We start from the raw sequence: 18,396 nt of genomic DNA on the forward strand, positions 1-18,396 counted from the left end.
GGAAGAGTCCAGTCCCAGTGGGGAGGGAGACTGGGGCAGAGCAGTTGGTGCTTGGAACTCTCGCCCCCCCCCCCCCCCCCACCCCCCCACACACACACACAAAATGAAATCTTGCAGAATTTCTACCACTGCTTCTGAGGTCTACTTAAACTTCATTAAGGGGTTAAGGCAAGTTTTATGAAGACACCTAGCTTTAAATTTCATGGAGAGAACACCGTAAGAAAAGGCTCTTTTACTGTTCTGGAAAAAAATCATACACAAACGCCTTACATGAGAGAAGTGCATAATTTTATTTAATTACTAAAAGAGAATATTTATATTAGAAACAGAAAACATGTCAAGAGAATGAAGTGGTTTGAACATGTGACGATTGCATAAAGACTTCCACTTCATAAAGGTTTGAATAAATCCTGAGATTAATTCATATAACGTAGCTGGGAAGCAACTGTACCTTGCATTTATTCGACAACATAAACCTGACCACCCTACTTGGCTTGTGACATGACAACTGGGGATCCTCTCTACAGCAATGGACACTGTAGTGAGCATTCCTAATTTTAGCCCCACCTCTGCACCAGTAGAGACTGAGGGTCAATAAAACCATAGGATTAGAAACCTCAGGAGCAGCTTGTGAGTTAATCGGGAAGAGTTTGCCAACTCAATTATCATGTAAACTGGCTGCTGAATATAATTTGTTTTATTTCCTGTGATTGTGTATCTGTTATTACTATTCTATGTGAATTCAACATTGCCCATTATTTTTCATGGTCTGAGTGGTAGCCTTGTGCAGTGGGGTAATACATACATGGTTTCTGAATGGATACTGCACTGATCCAGTGTTAAAAGTATCATATATTGTAGACAAGCAAAAAAAAAAAAAAAACTTACATGTCTATGTCATGAAAGACTCCATACTCATTATTGTACATATTGGTAATCAAAATTATTTACATTTCAAAATATCACATACTGTATATTTTTCCGAGGCTAGTTTCAGAGGTAAATAGAGGGTGGGTTTATATACATAAAAGTTCTGTATGGAGCACTGTTAGACCACTCTCATGGGAAAAACTATAGTGCCATCTATTGGAGAGGTACTGAAATAGCATATGCAATAGATACTCCGGTCGAGAAAACATTCCAGAAAATGAATTAAGTTTTTAAGGAATTTAAAAATGAAACAGCATCAGTGGTAATATTACTCTTCAGCTATACTTATACATCTTATGCTAGCACAATATTATGTAAATAAATACATTTGATGGTCGCATAAATTCACATAAATGTGTGGAAACAAAAACAGTTCATATATAGCAACATAAAGTTGATGATAAATCATAGAAGATGAGATTATATCTCAAAGCAGAGGTGGCTTCCCCTTAGAAAGTGACACCTACATCACACAGAGGATGCCTTCAGGATGACGAGCAAATGTACAGCCCTGGTCCTGTGTACGGCAGGGCACACACACACACGTACACACACACACACACACACACCGTTTCAGAAGTGGGAAACGGCCTCCCTTCTTGTGCCTCCAAACCTCAGACTAGTGTACTGCACTTGTTCTAAAACCTGTAAAAGACAGACATTTAATATCATTCCCACAGGTACCCAGTAACAGTGCATCATTTTCATATGAATTGTGAAAATATACCATAACAGCATTCAATCAGTTGAATGCTGTTGCAGTATAACAGAATGTAAGCATGACATGCTTACTGTACAGGAGTTGTATTTAAAAACTGCATATTAATGAAAAATAGCGAACATGAAATAAAATCATGAAATGAGTGCAAAAAGCCAAACACTGAACGTTGAAATGCAATGGTAAAGTTGTCATCGATATTTCAGCATAATGTCTTTTACCTGTTGTGGCGGTCTTGACCAGTTTATACCAGATTTGGACCTGGGGTGAGACTTTGTCAGTCCTAAAAAAATAAATAAAAAAATAAAAAACAGACTAAATCCATTGTAGATGTTTTAGTGGGAAAATCAGACAAGATATTATTTAACTGTACTTTCTTGAAGCCCCAATAATCTTTACAGTGGAGTGTAACTGTATAAGCATGCAGGGCAAGCTGGAATGAAAGCCGTCCTGTAATAGTATCACTGGTGATGGAGACCTGAGATCCGAGGTCCGATCTGCTGCAGAATGTAGTGCAAACACACGCTCCTGAGAGGGCCGTCTGCATCCAGAACGGGTTCCAGAAATCAGACTCTACTGTGAAAAAGCAGGACTCACGGCTGCGTTTCTGCCAGATGACACAAACAGTCAGAACACTGGTAACGAGGACGAGGAAAGAGGCTCCACCCATAGCTGCCAGCAGATACATGCAGGGGTTCAGAGTCCATATTCCTGCAACCAACACAGTATCAAAAGGGCTGTGATTCCTACATGGTTCAACCCATATGGATATAAATACCCTCAAATAAATGCGGACAGTCTGCACTTTAACCTCATACTCATTGTTTTCTTTCAAATCGAATGTGCTGGAGCACACAGCAAAAAAAAAAAAAAAAGTGTGTCACTGTCTCGATACTTCTGCATTAACTGCATGTCTCTTACATCATGGGACACAGTAACTTGGAGGAATATGCTTACTTTCCTTCAAGAGACAGTTCACTGACAGAAGTGCAAGCTTAAGACATTACAATCACTAAGAATGTACAAAGCACCTGGTGCTATCCACAATTCTGCACATATAAAATTGAGTTACTCCAGTATATGGCTGCAAATGAGCAGTTACCAGTGTAGTTTTACTGTATCAAAGGTTTCTATACAAAATACTCCCCTGTACTGAATATTGCAGTTATGATCACAGTACAGATGTTTATGTGTCCTAGTGTGAGTCTCCCTTCTGTCTTTAACCCTCGTACTATAGATCAGGTATGGACAGCCATATTGCTACAGAGCCGCTGTGTTGGCTGGTATTTGTACCTAAATATCAGCAACCAATTCAGACCTGAGAAGCTAAGTGAGGTCCAGTAGTTAACCGCCTTAATTAACCGAGTAAGTGCTGAGTAATAACAACCAGCACACACACTACGGCTCTCCAGGACAAGGGTCCACCCCCCTGCTTTTGATCAGGAGGCCATTAAACTGGTCGCATTTTCCTGCACACTAAATTAGAATAAAGTTGTACACAAAGTCCATGTACCATTACAAAGAAACATGCACGCTCTGATATGTGTCACCAGACCCTTTTCCCTTACCTGTCCTGCTGACGGTTCTGTTCAGATTCAGCCCCTTGGCGGTCTCCAGGACGCAGGTGACCGGTGCCCCGCTGGCCCAGGAGGGCCCTGGCACGGACAGCCAGGTTCTCACAGAGTCTGAGGCCAGCGCATTGGCCGGGGGCAACTCTGCATGCTCCACCTTCCCCTCCACCTGCCAGTGCACCCTGGCCTTACTGGGGTCCACCCCGGACACCACGCACATCACAGTTACAGGGGCAGAGGGGTCCAGAGGCTGGGTCCCAGGCACCAGGATCTCCATTGTGATATCTTTGACTACTCGCTCTGAATAGATTAAAGGACAGGTAATTATGAATAGGGAACTCCAGCCTCAAAGTTAATGCAAGACAAAAGCAGTCCAAAATGAGATTTTTACTCCATTGGATAACACATTTACTTTACTGATAGTCATGCAGTTGAAATCTTGTGAAATAACCCACAGAATGTGAGTGTCAAAACATAAAAGCCAGCCCTTCATTCCAGCCAGCTGCTACAGCAGGTCTTACCCGTGACGACAAGCGTTGTCCCATTCCCATAATGCACTGTGCGTGAATCGCTGACAGCACAGTAGTAGGTGCCAGTGTCTGAGGTCTTGGTGCTGGGTATGATCAGGATGCAGGCTTTATCTGCAGTCTCTGAGTTCCCAGTGACAGTGATGACTTTTGCATTTGTGTTGCGGTAGATTGTGAGCCCAGTTCTGGGCTGCACCAGCAGCCACCACACAAACGCACATCGGCCCATCGCTCCGCTGATGTCACAGTGCAGTTTGACACTGGTGCCCACGGCAACTCGCAATGATAGGGGGTTCTGCAAAACCACTGCTCCTGCTGTGGATGGACACACACGAGTCAACTCTAAAAGCACACGGCCTAATTAAACATGCTGTTTTTTTACGTTTTAAAGCTGTGGTAACTGTATATGAAAAAAAGAGTTCATCCCGACAGGGTAAAACATAATTGGAGCCATTAATGGGAAAGCTACTGAACTGTCATTGCAGGTTGTGATGTAAGCCACCTGCTTTTGAAATGAGAACACATCCAGTCAGTGGATCTCCCAGGCCAGAAACAGACACAGCTGGTTAAGACATTTTTTTTTTTTTTTTTTTTTTAATCAACTTTTGTTGGTCAGACATAGTAAAGTGTTACTCAATTTGATATTGCCCTATTTTGCACAGAATTAGCATTCAATCCATACAACTACAAATGTATAATTGTTCTCTTCATTACTGAAACTGTATGCATATACACAATAGACATGTATCTGAACTTCCTTACAAACAACATAATCCACCTGTGTATAGTTAATAAGGCCACCTCTAAAAACATGCAAAAAGATTTTGACAACAAGGAATACAATTTTCATAAAATTTCAAATATGAATTAAAACCAGCTGTGCACAAATGCAAAAGCTGTAGTAAGATACACGCCATTTTAGTTGGAATGCATTTCTCTAATTATCTTTCCTAATAAAAAATGCAAATGGAACAGCCAAGATAAAAATAGTGTGCACGCGGCCTATCATGCATAAAGCAAAATAATAATTTAAAAATGCAGTAACAATTAAGCATCAATGTAAAATTAAAGTTTACCGTTAGCAATCAGTGCGATGAACCAGATGAGAAGAGAAAGCCGAGACATTGCGCGCCACTGAAATACACCGAGGGCGTATTGCCAGAACGTCAAATAGTTACTGTGTCCCGGCTGAGTACCAAAAAAAGAACGTTAGTGACGCACTCGGAATATGTCACAGATTTCACAGGAAAGGCAGGCATCGTTCTTTATTTAGCTCTGACACAAAGATGGAAACCTATGACACCTTTGAACCTCCTCGCTGTCAGTAATGAGGAACCTATGGTCAGCTGTTTCATCGTTGTTCTCTTAATTGTTTGGGGGTCCAAGCAGTAAAACGGCTGGATACTTGTTAGAATTTATTTTAATTTTTTGGTCCCCTTTCACCTGAAATAATGTTATTGGGTATGGCTGCTTATTACCAAACTTGGTAGGCTTTTTTGGATGGCTCAAATTTTTGGATCCATTAAATAATAGGGTAGACTGAACACCTGGTGGCGCTGTAGTGCATGTGACAAAATTTTGATATTCACAGCCCAGCCCAGCCCCCGCACTCCGTTTGCCCTAAAAAAGGACTCTTTTCACGAGGAACAAATTTGTCTCAATGGCCTGAAGTCCACCAAATTTGATTTTCCACCATATAGAATTTTTTTTTTTTTGGAAACACTTAAAATACTTCTCCTACAAAAATTGGCCAATACGGATGAAATTGAGTATTTTGCCTAATTTTGGACACCTTTATATATGTATCACTTTTCTAGCTGTTATGTCAAATATGGCTGAAAATGTCAATCCGTTATATAGCCTGAACATACAGGCCTGTTATATCTTTTTATACCATGGCCTCAAGAAACCATGGCCTTAGAGACCACAAACGTATTTCGTTATTTCCCATGCGTTAGACCAACTAGGACGCACTTTCGTTGAAGTGCATAACAGCAGGCAGTAATTGTACGTTTACTGGTGTGTCCACGAGACGAGGGGGGAAAACACGAGACGTCCTAAAGAAAGGAACCTGCCGATATAAAAGTGTGCACAGAAAGGCCTGGTACGGATGTCTAACCGTCATGTGACTCTAGCAGACAAGTCGTTGTGTTCACAGTTATTCGCTGCGATACGACAAAAAACATTTCTATAAGTGTCTGCTAGAACACTCTAATTATGTCTCGATATTTTACAGTTATTCTGCTCACATTAATTTCAAAAAACGTGGCATGGGATGTTTAGTGAGACCTTAATGACTGAGGGACAATTCCGGTTAGAGATTTCAATTTGTGGATAATTCGGACACAGATGTTCTACTGCATAGTGCATACACCGCTGGGCGGCACTGCAACCATCGCATTAACGTCAGCGATAACGAAGATTTTATATGAACGTCAACCTTGAAAAAAATACCTGTGCCAACATAATTGTTAATGTTTTTAAAATGAAAAGTAATATTTCGCAGTATTGCGCCCATTAAATTCATATATGTAGTATATAATTTATGGTCACAAGAAGCGGCCCAAATAAGTCACATCTTGCAGGGATGCCAGGCCCCGCCCCGCGCGATACACCTGCTGGACTGCACCTGTACAGATCATCTGTGAATAAAAGAGGGGTTCTGTTCTCCCAACATTTCAGATTGCACACACCATTTTGTTAGAAGTACACTGCAAAATTAGATAGGCTAGCTGTAATTACTCCGCAGATTGGATTTGGGCGTCTTTGGCTTTTACTTTTTACGAGGATCTTTCACACTTTTGAAACTTTGGCCACTCAACATGTTGCAACTACTCATATTAGGAACTCATCTTTATTTCATGTCACATGCAGTTTCAGGTAAGACAAAATAATTTATTTGAATTTGTTTATTATTATTGTTATTATTATTATTATTATTATTCATGTGTTACTCTTATTTTCTTTTATATAATAATGTTCAGATTTGTATTTAATATTTGCTTATTTAAATATGCTGAGAATAGATTTCTGACTTCTCAAAAAATTAATCACATTTAACCAAAATACATTTTACAATCTGGAGTTTTAAATGGTCAAAATCAATATTGTAGACATCCTGAATTATGGTGCATTAAGCTTTTAAAACACTTGAGTATAGTTCTTTTGATGCAGTGTTTTCTTCAGAATGTCGTTGTTATAATATTGGACAATTATTTTCCTTTTTCTGTCTGTTTTAAAAAATATTGAGTCTGTTGCGTGTACTGGGTAGGCGAGCTACTGAAACATTATTTATTTAGTTAGTTTGTCAGTTAGCTATTACACAAATGCATGTGTGGTGAATGAAAAATATTTGCATGAGACACTGGCAGGAGACTGTCAAAATACAAATTCTGAACCACTGATATTACTGGGTTTGGTCTGTACGGTATGGTCTGTACAGTAGGTCATTTCAGTATCACACATTCCCCAAATAACTTTTATCTCATAATCGTGTAAAAACGCAAAGATCCTATTATCTTGTCACAGAACACTCCAGAGAGCTTGTTCCAGAATGATGTGGGCACTTCAAGCCTTTGAGGCTTGTTTTGGAGATCCAGGGTTGACTGAGGATACAGAAGTAAAAATAAGAAAGGAGCAACCATTGACATGCAACCAGTTTAAATATATTGAATGCTGGCATTAAATGAGGCATTAAATGGAAGTGTTTACTGTATGTTCAGTAATGTTCAAATTAAACGATACTGTTGCTCCCTTCTCTTTCATATTTACTCTGCCCTTTTGAACAACTTCTGTTTTTTCCACCCGTGATTTTGCCACATAATGTATGTCTATAATTGTAAAGGTACAGTATAAGCCTCTAGCATTATAAGAATTTTGGTCATTTTGATTGAGTGGAAATCAATGCAGCCAAAGCATGCACAAAACAGTTGCTCCATTCAAGGCTTACTCATGAATGCTTGGTACCACCCCAAACAGCATTCTTTAGTGCCATTCACGAGGACATCATTTTTATACAGTGTTAAACTTTGTGCAATGATTTGTGATTTAGAAATCAGAATGTGTTATCCTTCAGAGACTTGTTGACTAAGACATGCAGGATTAGGTTTTATCTGCACTTATGATGTACAGAGAATAAAGACCTTTTTTATATAAAATATGAGGTTTTTTTATTTTATTAGCAAGTTTTTCATTTGCTAGTATGGGGAGTATAAATTAATGCCAATTGTGAGTACGTTTTCAATTAAACTTCACTACTGGCCTTTAACAGGTGCTTCCACTGCAGGCATTCATTCTACACCAGATTCACAGGCCCTGGCCCCTGCCAGTAGCACCATCGTGCCCATCTCAGACTCTACCTTCTTCCTCTCCATTAAAATCACCAACCGAATCTTCAATGAATCTCTCGAAAACCAGAGCTCAGAGGACTACAGGGAACTGCGAGGTGAACTCAAGCGACTGGTCAGTGAACAGCAGACCTGCAAACTATGTCATCAAGTAAATGCATGCGCAGTTAATGGGAATGCTATAAAAGGCTTCAGACACTTGAAGCAGTTTTGGAATCGGCCATCTTGGCACTCACACCATCCTACAGCAGCACTCCTCCTCAAATACTGTACATGGTTGTGTATGTACTGTATAGTACCAACAAAGACATTGGCAACATATTCTCCAGATAAGAACTAAATTGTTTTTGCATTATTATGATTATGTTTCATTCGATTCTCATTTAGCTGATGAACATGAAAAACTTCTCAGCCATTGTTCCAGAATATCACATAAATGATTGACTGGGATTAGATCTGGCGAATGAGAAGATCATGACGTATGGATAACATTCCTATCATGCTCCTCAAACTCTGGGTGACTGCTTGTGCTTTGTGCATGAGGATATTGTCGTCATGAAAGGCACTGCAGGAAAATAATTTTGGTTAGATATAATGAAAATGATCACTTAATAAATTAATGGCCATTTCGTCTAGTCTTTGCAAATGAGACTAGAAAAATCTCAGTGGGACTTCCTGGTAAAAAGATTAAATTAAAAAAAACCTAAAAGTTCACTTCTGATCGGCAACATTGCCTTTGCCTTTATGGACCCAGTACCACCCTTTGCTTCCATTTTTGTAAACTACCTGTAGTGAAGGCACAGGAAGGGAATGGAGAAAGCTGATTCAGGTGGAATAGCACACTCTGGGCTGTGTTTTTATTGTGTTTCAGCTGGATGATGTCTACACATCAGAGCCTTATAATTACTCAGGCATCTCAGCGATGACCTTCAGGTAGGTCCTTTTTATGCTCCATACCATTTCTGTCAATGCGAACAATAATAGTTTGTGAAGGAGGCAGAACAGTTTTATTTTTAATATAAATAAAAACTAAAGGCAACTTTGAGTGATAAAAATATATCTGAAATGAAAGAGTGCTGGAGTTCAAAGAGGTTAAAAGAGAAATGCACTGGGCAACATACGAGAAATTCACGGTTACACATGTTAAGACCACATTTTTTTATCCATTAATATTTTTTATGTGGTTTCTTCTTGTTTCAGTAAAGGATCTGTGGTAGCAAACACGACAATTGTGTTCAGGACCACAGACATAATCCCCTCTGTGGTCAAAAATCTATTTCTCGATTATGTAAAGAAAAATCCACCGTCAAATCTTGAACTCAACATCACTGAAGGTACAGTTATGATCTACTTTTACTGCTTCCATGTATCTGAGCTATCTTAGCAACCTGTTATTGGTCTTTTCATGTGGCTAAATTGAGATAGAAACACATAGCTTCATGCTATAGTTGATTTAGTATCCTCAAACAACCACCCATGCAATGTTTATTTTTTTTATGAAGTGCAAGAGACTCCCCTGCCAGATGTTGGACCTCAAGAAAATGACACGACTAGTGCAACTACGCTGACCGTATCTCCACGTCCCAACACAGCAACTGAAACTACTGTAAACCATGAGTCCACCTCTTCATCAGGAATCACAAATACTAAACCTACAGTTTCTGAAACTCCTCCTTTTACTCAGACTGTGGGTAGCATGCCTAACACAACTCGTTTCCACTCAGAAAATGATACTATTATTAGTTCCTTAACAGGTTCCATTAGCAGTACCACGGACACAACTAACTCTCCATCAAGTCCATCAAGTGAAAGTACCCAATCTCAGCTGACTCATGATACTGAAGACTCCACAACTACTTCACATTCACTCAGCAATAGTACTGTCAATCCCATTACCAATTTTTCTATATCAAGTAGTAGTGGAGGTTCCACAAGAAATACAAGTTTTACATCCAATAGTACTACTAATGATTCCTTGTCAGAAACTTCTAGTCCACACATAAATAGTAGTATATATAGTAGCAGTAGTCCTACTGTTCACTCACCAGTTAGTACTGCTATGACTACAGTTATTACTTCCTCACATAATACTACTATTCATTCCACTGAAATCACAAATGCTACCTCTTTAAATATAACCCAATCTCCACCATTGGCAAGCACTACTGACCACCCTATTAATGGCACTCCCAACACTTCAGAAAGGAGCACAGCTAAGTTTCACTCACCAGTTAGTACTGCTATGACTACAGTTATTACTTCCTCACATAATACTACTATTCATTCCACTGAAATCACAAATGCTACCTCTTTAAATATAACCCAATCTCCACCATTGGCAAGCACTACTGACCACCCTATTAATGGCACTCCCAACACTTCAGAAAGGAGCACAGCTAAGTTTGCGACGACTTTTACGCCACACAGCGCTTCTCCTCATCCCAATCCCGGAACCACTGCTCAGCATGCTAGCAGCCGGCCTGCTAGCACTGCCAGCACAAGCAGCCCTCCGCTGGCCAAAACAACAAGCAGTCACACCACAAGAACCACTTCGGCACCACACCCCAGCCCGACCAGTTCAGCGAGCGCTGGCACGCATGACCACACCGCAGCTGCAGCCGGCGGAAACAGCCAGGAGGTCCCAGGCTGGGCGATAGCCTTGCTGGTGCTCGCTTCCCTCATCCTGCTCTTCCTCATCCTCCTCTTCGTTGCACTGGTGAGGCTCTGACTCCAGAAGTTCTTGATTTCTCTGTTGCTTTCTTTATTTTTTTGTTTCATACTGAGGAGCACCCTATTTTCAGAAAAACACAACACTCAACTTGGTTTTGAAGAACCTCTGCAAAAGGACATTAAAAAAAAATATATAAGCCACATTTTTTTTTTAAATGCCAATTGTAATGAGTGATCATATTTTCCATATTAAGGGTCATAGCCTTCACTAAAATCCACTGGTTTAGATAATTCAGACCCTTTTGCCTTTTGTCTTTCCCCCAGCTGGTATACTGGTGCTGTAAAAGAAGACAGTATGACTTCATGAACATGTCTGAGGACCCTAGCATCTATAACCAAATCAACCGTGGCGCTGATATTCCCATGTACACCACCCACAGCCCCTTTGAGTCTTCCAATGGCAAGCCCTATGTAAGCAAACCTACAGTATCTGAAACCACACTCTATCAGTAGCTGTCATAAAAGACATTCAGTTACTTCATCAGGTGAGTCCTGGAAAAACATCTCTCGATCGATGTGGAGCAGCAAAATGAATTGAAAACTGCATTTTATTAACGTACAGAGCCAGACACAGTCTAAGTTTACTGGGTTGTTAAGCTGCCTTCATATCCCCAAACTGCTGCTAGCTTTTCAGTGACCCCTCGCTGACATCTTTTGGGGTATAGTAAGGAACTGCCATATCCTGGGCTGAATGTGCTAAAACAACTAATGGAATTCTAGTTTAGTCTATTTAGTCTACTATTTTACCACGATATTGGCATGATATTATGGGTGCTGGTGGACAATAAGTAGGCTCCTACCTATTGTCACATTAAGGAGGGATCTGTCTTAGCCTGACACTCAACATCCAATCAGCAAGGCAATGGTGAGCGGAGTAACAAGAAACGACTAGCACACGGCGAGCGCTCCCTCTCTCAGCAAAACATTCCAATCCGGTCCATTCAGGGCCGGGGGTGTTGGACTGGGCCCCAGACGCAGTCCAGCTTAACCCCTGGATTCTGTTACTGAGAATCCCCGCTTCTCCCTCGCATCATAGACGCCTCTTTGTGTCCCGCCAGCTTTGACGGGGAAACATGAGGCGTGGGAAACACAAGCCTTCCATGGAGACGGCGAGCCCTGCCCCCTATCGCTGCTGCCTGAACAGAGTCACGCATAGTACGATGTGACCGGCCCCTCAGTGTGTCATGCTAGGTTTTACCGTAAAAATACCAGCCCTACACTAAGCCTATGGAAAGACACATGTCCGGGTTTACCCCTTTTCGGGTGATCCCTTTGATCTTTGGTCTCATGTGCAATATTGCTTTGTGAGTTGCTTAAATAATGCAGTTCAATGGCAGATATCTTTGACTGAGACCTTATAATAACTATCAAGGATTCTCATGAAAAATAAATTTCCTGACCAATTCACCTGCTTGTTTTGCGTGCAAGGCAAAAACTCTGTTTCCCAGTCTTTCATGGCAAAAGGTTGTTCTGAGAAAAAAAAAATGAAAAAAGGGAATCAACTTGCTGTGGACTGTTTGTCCTAAGTCTCCAAACAAAGAGAGCACTGTTAACCATGCGCACATTCAGCCATATTTACCATCTCCCTGCAGTTGTTGCCTTGGTTACAAGGTTAAGACATGTAAGGAAGGGGGGGGTGTAAAGTACATCAAATTGTTTGAGTTAATTGCTCTTTTTTACAAGAGAACAAGCAATTAATGATAATGGGTAACTGGATCGGTACTGGCTGTGATTCAGTGATCATAGAAGAAAGTTTTGCTTCCTGAACATTGTACACTCGGTGGCCACTTTACTTCGTACATCTGTGTATTAACACAAATAGCCTGAACATTAGAATGGGCAATACGTGTGATCCAAGTGGTATGAGTGTTGGTGCCAGACATGGTGGTTCCACCATCTCAGAAACAGCTGCCCTTCTGGGAATGTCATGCACGGAAATCTCTAGAGTTTACAGAGAATGGTGCAATCAATACAAAACATACAGTGAGTGGCAGTTCTGTGGGAAAATCACCTTGTGTCCAGAAAGGCATCCTTGAATGCACAACACATTGAACCTTGAATCAGAATGGCTACAGCAACAGAAGACCGTGCCAGGTTCTACTTCTGTCAGCTAGGAACAGGAAAATGAGGCTACAGTGGGCCTGTGACTATCAAACCTGGCTCAATTTCTGCTGTGACATGCAGAAAGTAGGATTAGAATTTGGTGTAAACAGCATGAATCCATAGATCCATCCTGCCATGTGTTAATGTTGCAGGCTCCTGGGGGTGGTGTAATGGTGTGGGGAATGTTTTCTTGGCACACATTAAGCCCCTTAATACCAACTGAGCATCAACTGAGCATAATTTGAATTGTTGCTGACCATGTGCACCCCTTTATGACCATAGTCTACCCTTTGACACATGGATAATACTGGAAGGGTGTACCTAAGATTTTATGCATCACATCGGTCACTGGGCATTACATAACAATATTAATATAATAATAATAATAATAATAATAATAAATTTATTAATAAATAATAATAAATTGTTTAAAGGGCTATTTGTCTCACACTGTAAAACTTTCATACAAGGGCCTGAATCAACTATGCATCTTTTCAATTTTGTGTGGTTTGCGTGCAAGCGGAAACAAATTTGTACATTATTCAAAGGTGGTGGTCCTCTGCTGCATGGAAAACGGAAATAACCTCCAGCATATGTAAATGAAGCAAGTTTGAGAGCATTACTCGCTTTTATGCCGCACTGCAAGGACCTTTTGATATCAGTGAGGATGAGTGGCTGAGACTCACATGCACTTACATAAATAGCAGCTAATTTTTATTTGTCTCACAGGCAACATTTCAGCCCATTCTTCTGTCTTTGCTATACTTGTACACTGAAAATGTGAGCACTGCTTCAGGCTTCAAGTGGGGGAAAATGCATCTCTGTACAGTTACAGCTTTTAAATCTCAACCAGGGCCTTTCAAAATGAATTAATCCAGTGAAGGATATTTCTAGGAAGCTGGATGCTGGTCATAGGCTGTTGTCTGTTACGGCTGACTCATCTCATTCAACGTTTTGCTGTGACAGGAGGAGATGGACAAACCAATAAAAAACCGAGCAACGTATACCGTGAACCATCGGTAATTTCACTGAGGAAGATTTCAATGTTGGTATGTACAACGGTTGTTCCTTCTTCATTTTTTTGTACGTGCATACAGTTTATGTAAGAAAGGTAAACAAAAAACTTTATTCTTAGTTTGCTCTGTTTGCTCTGGATGCAGGCTGAGCCCTGCAGCCCAGACACCACTAATTCAGGCCACAACAGTGACAGTGGAGAACAATGACCTGGGGGCTGCAGTGGCTTTACCAGGGTTCTTCTGCTTACCACTATACTGTATAGCCATTATAACCTAGCCTCTCACCAGGCACCTACCTATTGCATTTTAAAATGCACCTCTTCTCCAGTTGGTGCAAGCTCTGGAGTGGGTTGGGTTTGTAGGGGGGAAATAGCTGCGAGCTCAGAGGCGATTATGTTGGAGGAGCAGGTCTGAACTCCTTGCACAGGTGAAAACAGTGGCGACACAAGATCACAATGCAGTGGGGCATTAAGTGAGAGTGAACCTCACAGCTCTTCAGGGGGACAGAGGGAGGCATTAAGAGGCCATCCCCCATGCAGGGCTCCTCTTGTTTCAGACAAGGGGGTCTGACAAAGGCGGAACTGAAAAGATACTCATCTCTTCAGGCCAAAGCGCATTTAGATGGCAAGATCAGTTACACAGGGCAAGAGTCACTGAATGCCGCCTGCATTCACTGTGCAGTGACTGGTCAGCATGTTTTTCACCATCTAAACACACACTCAGCCACTGAGGAACAACAATCCTCTAATTACACTTCACGTCCTCATAACTCTCTCTGATTGATACAGTCGAATCTGCAGTGTGATGATTGGACTTTGTATTTTGCATTCATGAAAGAAAGAGACTAATAGATTTGTGGAAATTTGTGGAAACAAAAATCTGAATACACATCAGTTCTCCAGGACCAGAATCGCCCAACCTATGATATTGTCCTTTGCTATATTTTTGATGACCCATGAAAATAAGAATTCAGATATGTATACAGCACCAGCAAACTATTAAGGTATTGGTTTTTTTTTTTCCTTACCTTGCACTTTTCCCCCTGAAAATTTCTCTTTTTCTGCATAGACTCCAGCCAGTGGAATCCTGAGTACTGAAGTGCAGTCTATGGACATTTTCTGTAAGACTGGTGGCAGGAGGTATTGCTACTCCAACATACAGGGTATACTCATACATCCGCAGCATCAGTGTCAGCCACCTTGAAGTCACACAACGAGAGCAAGTGTTCTTAAACTGTTTCTTTTTCGTATTTTTAGTCGGTTGGTTTAGGGCTTGCACACACTCTAATGTCACTATGTGTATGGTTTTTCAACGTACACTTTCAACGATGTAAATGTGCTAATGACATTAGCATCTGTAGCAAGAATGTTAAACTTCCAATGGAGCAGACTTTCATGTTATTTATAGCTTTGGCGATTGTGATATACAGCAGACAGAATGTGTAATACACATACTGGGGTTAATATTAAATGGAGGCTCACAGGTTTTTAACAGTAGTTCAAGACTAGAAACCACTTTTATATTCATCCATGTTTTCATGAATAGAATATCAGGGTGATTTCTGTGATCGATTGCTAGCTGATCATTCTTTTCTCATGGCTTCAACTTGGACCATAAAACAAACAAGAATTTGAGACTTGATAAGTGGTGCTTGGTCTGTAATATGTATCTTAGCCATTGAATGATATACTCTAGATTGTGTGCATATACAGTACATTTCCAAAAGTATGTGGACTCCCCTTCTAATTAGTGGATTTGGTTATTTCAGTCACACCTTGCTCATAGGTGCAAAAAATCAAGCATACAACCATGCAAGCTCCATTGACAAACATTGGCGGTAGAATGGGTTGTACTAAAGAGCTCCGTGACTTTCAACATGGCACTGCCATTGGATACCACCTTTCCAGCAAGTCAGTGTGTCAGATGTTTGCATTGCTTAAGTTACCCCAGTCAACTGTAAGTGCTGTTATTGTAAAGTGGAAACATATAGGAGCAACAACAGGTCTTGGTTGCAACACTCACTACAGTTCCAAACTTGGCCCCTTAGTTCCAGTGAAGGGAAATCTAAAATGACATTCTTGAGAATTCCAGCTTTGTGGCAACAGTTTGGGGAAGGCCCTTTCCTGTTTCAGCATGACAATGCCCCCATGCACAAATCTGGTGGGGAAGAACTTGACTGGCCTTCACAGAGCTCTGTCCTCTACCACATCAAACAACTTAAGGATGAACTGGAATGCCGGCTGCGAGCCAGGTCTTATGGCCATCATCAGTGCCCAATCTCACTAATGCTTTTGTGGCTAAATGGAAGCAAATCCCTGCAGCTGTTCCAAAATCTAGTGGAAAGCCTTCCCTGAAGAGTGGAGGCTGTTTCAGGCTGTCCTACTCCATATTAATACCCTTGGTTTTGGAATGAGATGTCCATATGTCCATAAGTCCATATGGGTGTGATGTTCAGGGGTCCACATACATTTGGAAATGTAGTGTATAATATCAATTGCATGTTTTAACCCAACTGAAACATCTGCATATTTACAAATGTAAATATAGGTATTGTGAACATTTTACAATTCTATGATGTTACTGTATGAATGCCTGGAGTGCATTGTGTCTATTTGCAGTATTTATGACAGCAGAATGACAATGAAAAAAGATTTATCTGAGATAGCAGATTACACATTGACATGTTCCTCATGTTTAATTTACACATTACTCACCTGTACTGTTCTGAATGGTAGCTGCACAGGGTTATAAAACACAACATGAAACTGTGTAATGATCACATTTTATCAAAATCCCAGAGTCCCATTACAGTCTTATACCAGCCCAGTAACTGTGCCAAACCAGATGTTCCATTAAAAATAATTCTGTGCACAATGTTATTTTAACCTTCTTGTTTTATTCATATTAACTATATGACATCCTGCCCTGTGCATGCTCAATACTGGTGACTCAAAACTGATTATCCAAAGTTCGAACCTCAGTGACATTCTGTGTGATACACCCACTGAATGCTATTTTGAAAAGGGGAAAATCAAATAATAATTTGTAATATGCATTGTTTTTTTAGCAGTGTTTAATCAAAATTAAAAAAGCAGAAACCTAGATTCTTGTGTGGTTATGTGACTTGTGTCCGATTAAGGGTACTGCAATTAATATACCCAGAGCTATACCTGAAAAGGCAGTTAATCACAAAACATACAGTATATGCACTGTTGTGTCATTAACAAAAAAAAATTTTAGGTGCTTTTCTCTTTCCAAAGTATGTCTAAGGCCGAGGGTTAAACAGTAGATTGCATCTCCTCCTAAGTGGGGTAGGCAATTAGAGAAGGACAGACATACAGTGTGCTTGTTTCTGTACCTGAGCTTGCACTGATCCCAACACCATTCAGTTTTTCTGAAAAGTGCTTTGTCTGCACTGGTTAGGAATGGGCACAGGGCTGCCTGCTGTCGCTGAAGGAGAGGGAGAACGAGGGAGCGAGAGATAGAGAGAGAGGGCAAGAAAGACAGGTGGAGAGTGCTATATTCAACAAAGAGATACTAATGCCTTTCTTTTACCTTCCAACCTCATTAAAACACTACATCTGAATGAGTGAACCAAAGATCCTGCAACAGAAAACATGGTAAATCATAGCAAAACATTGTAAAATGAGTAAATCATCACAACACAAAAATGTGGAAAAAGGAACATCAAAATACCAGCAAACTGACGTAAAAGAGGTCTGTAAGAAAGTTTTAGAAACAAAAATGTAATAGTAAAAAAAGCTTTCCAAGCCTGTTTATATGATAGGTTACCTTACTGAATTACAGTGCCTTTTGGTCACTGGGCTATTTCCAGTGGACTGAAAAGGTCAGAGTACTGTAAAGAGACACTATTGGTATTTGGATTAATTAAATAAGAATTTACTTAAGTATTGCATTACCAAAACTATTTCCTTCAACGTCTACACAGGTAGACCTACAGCACTTAAATGCCCATAAATTAAGATACTTAGACAAGTTGCTATGAAATATTTCAAGGTCAGCTTTCCCATCATCTGCATACAGCGCATATCACAGTGATAGCCACACACATTATTCAGCCAGAATGAGAAAAAGACACTACCCGTGCAAGGTACTACCCAGCACCCGTTATGTTTGCACATACACACTGTTCCTTCCTAGCACATCCTAATCTCATTCACAGTATCAACTCAACAACAGATATATATCAACAACAATAGAATACATCTCACTGGTGCAGTCACCAAGGATGTAATTCCTGCCAAATAAGGTTACCCATGGAGTTAAATTGCTGCAGCCCAAACATGATTGTGAAGTTGACCTCCCCCCCACTCCAACCATCTTAGCCCAGAGATAAATTGAAAGTCTACTGCTCTGAAGAACTTCCTTTGATTTTAATGCACTGCTAAAACAACCTTCTGTCAGAAGATTCACCATTACAACGTCCAAGGCGTA

General features: G+C 40.6%; 2 protein-coding genes across 3 annotated transcripts; one reads left to right on the plus strand and one right to left on the minus strand.

Moving 5' to 3' along the window:
- Positions 1 to 196: 196 nt before the first annotated feature.
- LOC118210484 (immunoglobulin alpha-2 heavy chain-like) lies at positions 197 to 5,164 on the minus strand. The gene is made up of 6 exons (XM_035386682.1): positions 4,823 to 5,164; positions 3,741 to 4,061; positions 3,217 to 3,519; positions 2,246 to 2,359; positions 1,870 to 1,931; positions 197 to 1,575 (listed from the first exon to the last, which is right to left on the minus strand). Exons 1-6 carry the CDS (start codon positions 4,869 to 4,871, stop codon positions 1,504 to 1,506), a joined length of 921 nt encoding a protein of 306 aa, XP_035242573.1. The 5' UTR covers positions 4,872 to 5,164; the 3' UTR covers positions 197 to 1,503.
- Positions 5,165 to 6,446: 1,282 nt separating this feature from the next.
- On the plus strand, positions 6,447 to 16,314 carry LOC118223757 (mucin-1). 2 transcript variants are annotated; one of them, XM_035410712.1, is made up of 8 exons: positions 6,447 to 6,626; positions 8,017 to 8,207; positions 8,964 to 9,025; positions 9,293 to 9,426; positions 9,595 to 10,808; positions 11,087 to 11,233; positions 13,892 to 13,974; positions 15,010 to 16,314. In XM_035410712.1, the coding sequence occupies exons 1-7, from the start codon at positions 6,569 to 6,571 to the stop codon at positions 13,946 to 13,948; spliced, it is 1,863 nt and encodes a 620-aa protein (XP_035266603.1). In that variant the 5' UTR covers positions 6,447 to 6,568; the 3' UTR covers positions 13,949 to 13,974; positions 15,010 to 16,314. The 2 variants fall into 2 exon arrangements, with proteins under 2 accessions (XP_035266603.1, XP_035266613.1); XM_035410722.1 differs by lacking the exons at positions 9,595 to 10,808; positions 11,087 to 11,233; positions 13,892 to 13,974; positions 15,010 to 16,314 and having other exon boundaries at positions 9,293 to 9,528.
- Positions 16,315 to 18,396: the final 2,082 nt, after the last annotated feature.

The sequence above is a fragment of the Anguilla anguilla genome, chromosome 1, assembly GCF_013347855.1.
Source record: "Anguilla anguilla isolate fAngAng1 chromosome 1, fAngAng1.pri, whole genome shotgun sequence".
Classification (NCBI taxonomy): Eukaryota; Metazoa; Chordata; class Actinopteri; order Anguilliformes; family Anguillidae; genus Anguilla; species Anguilla anguilla.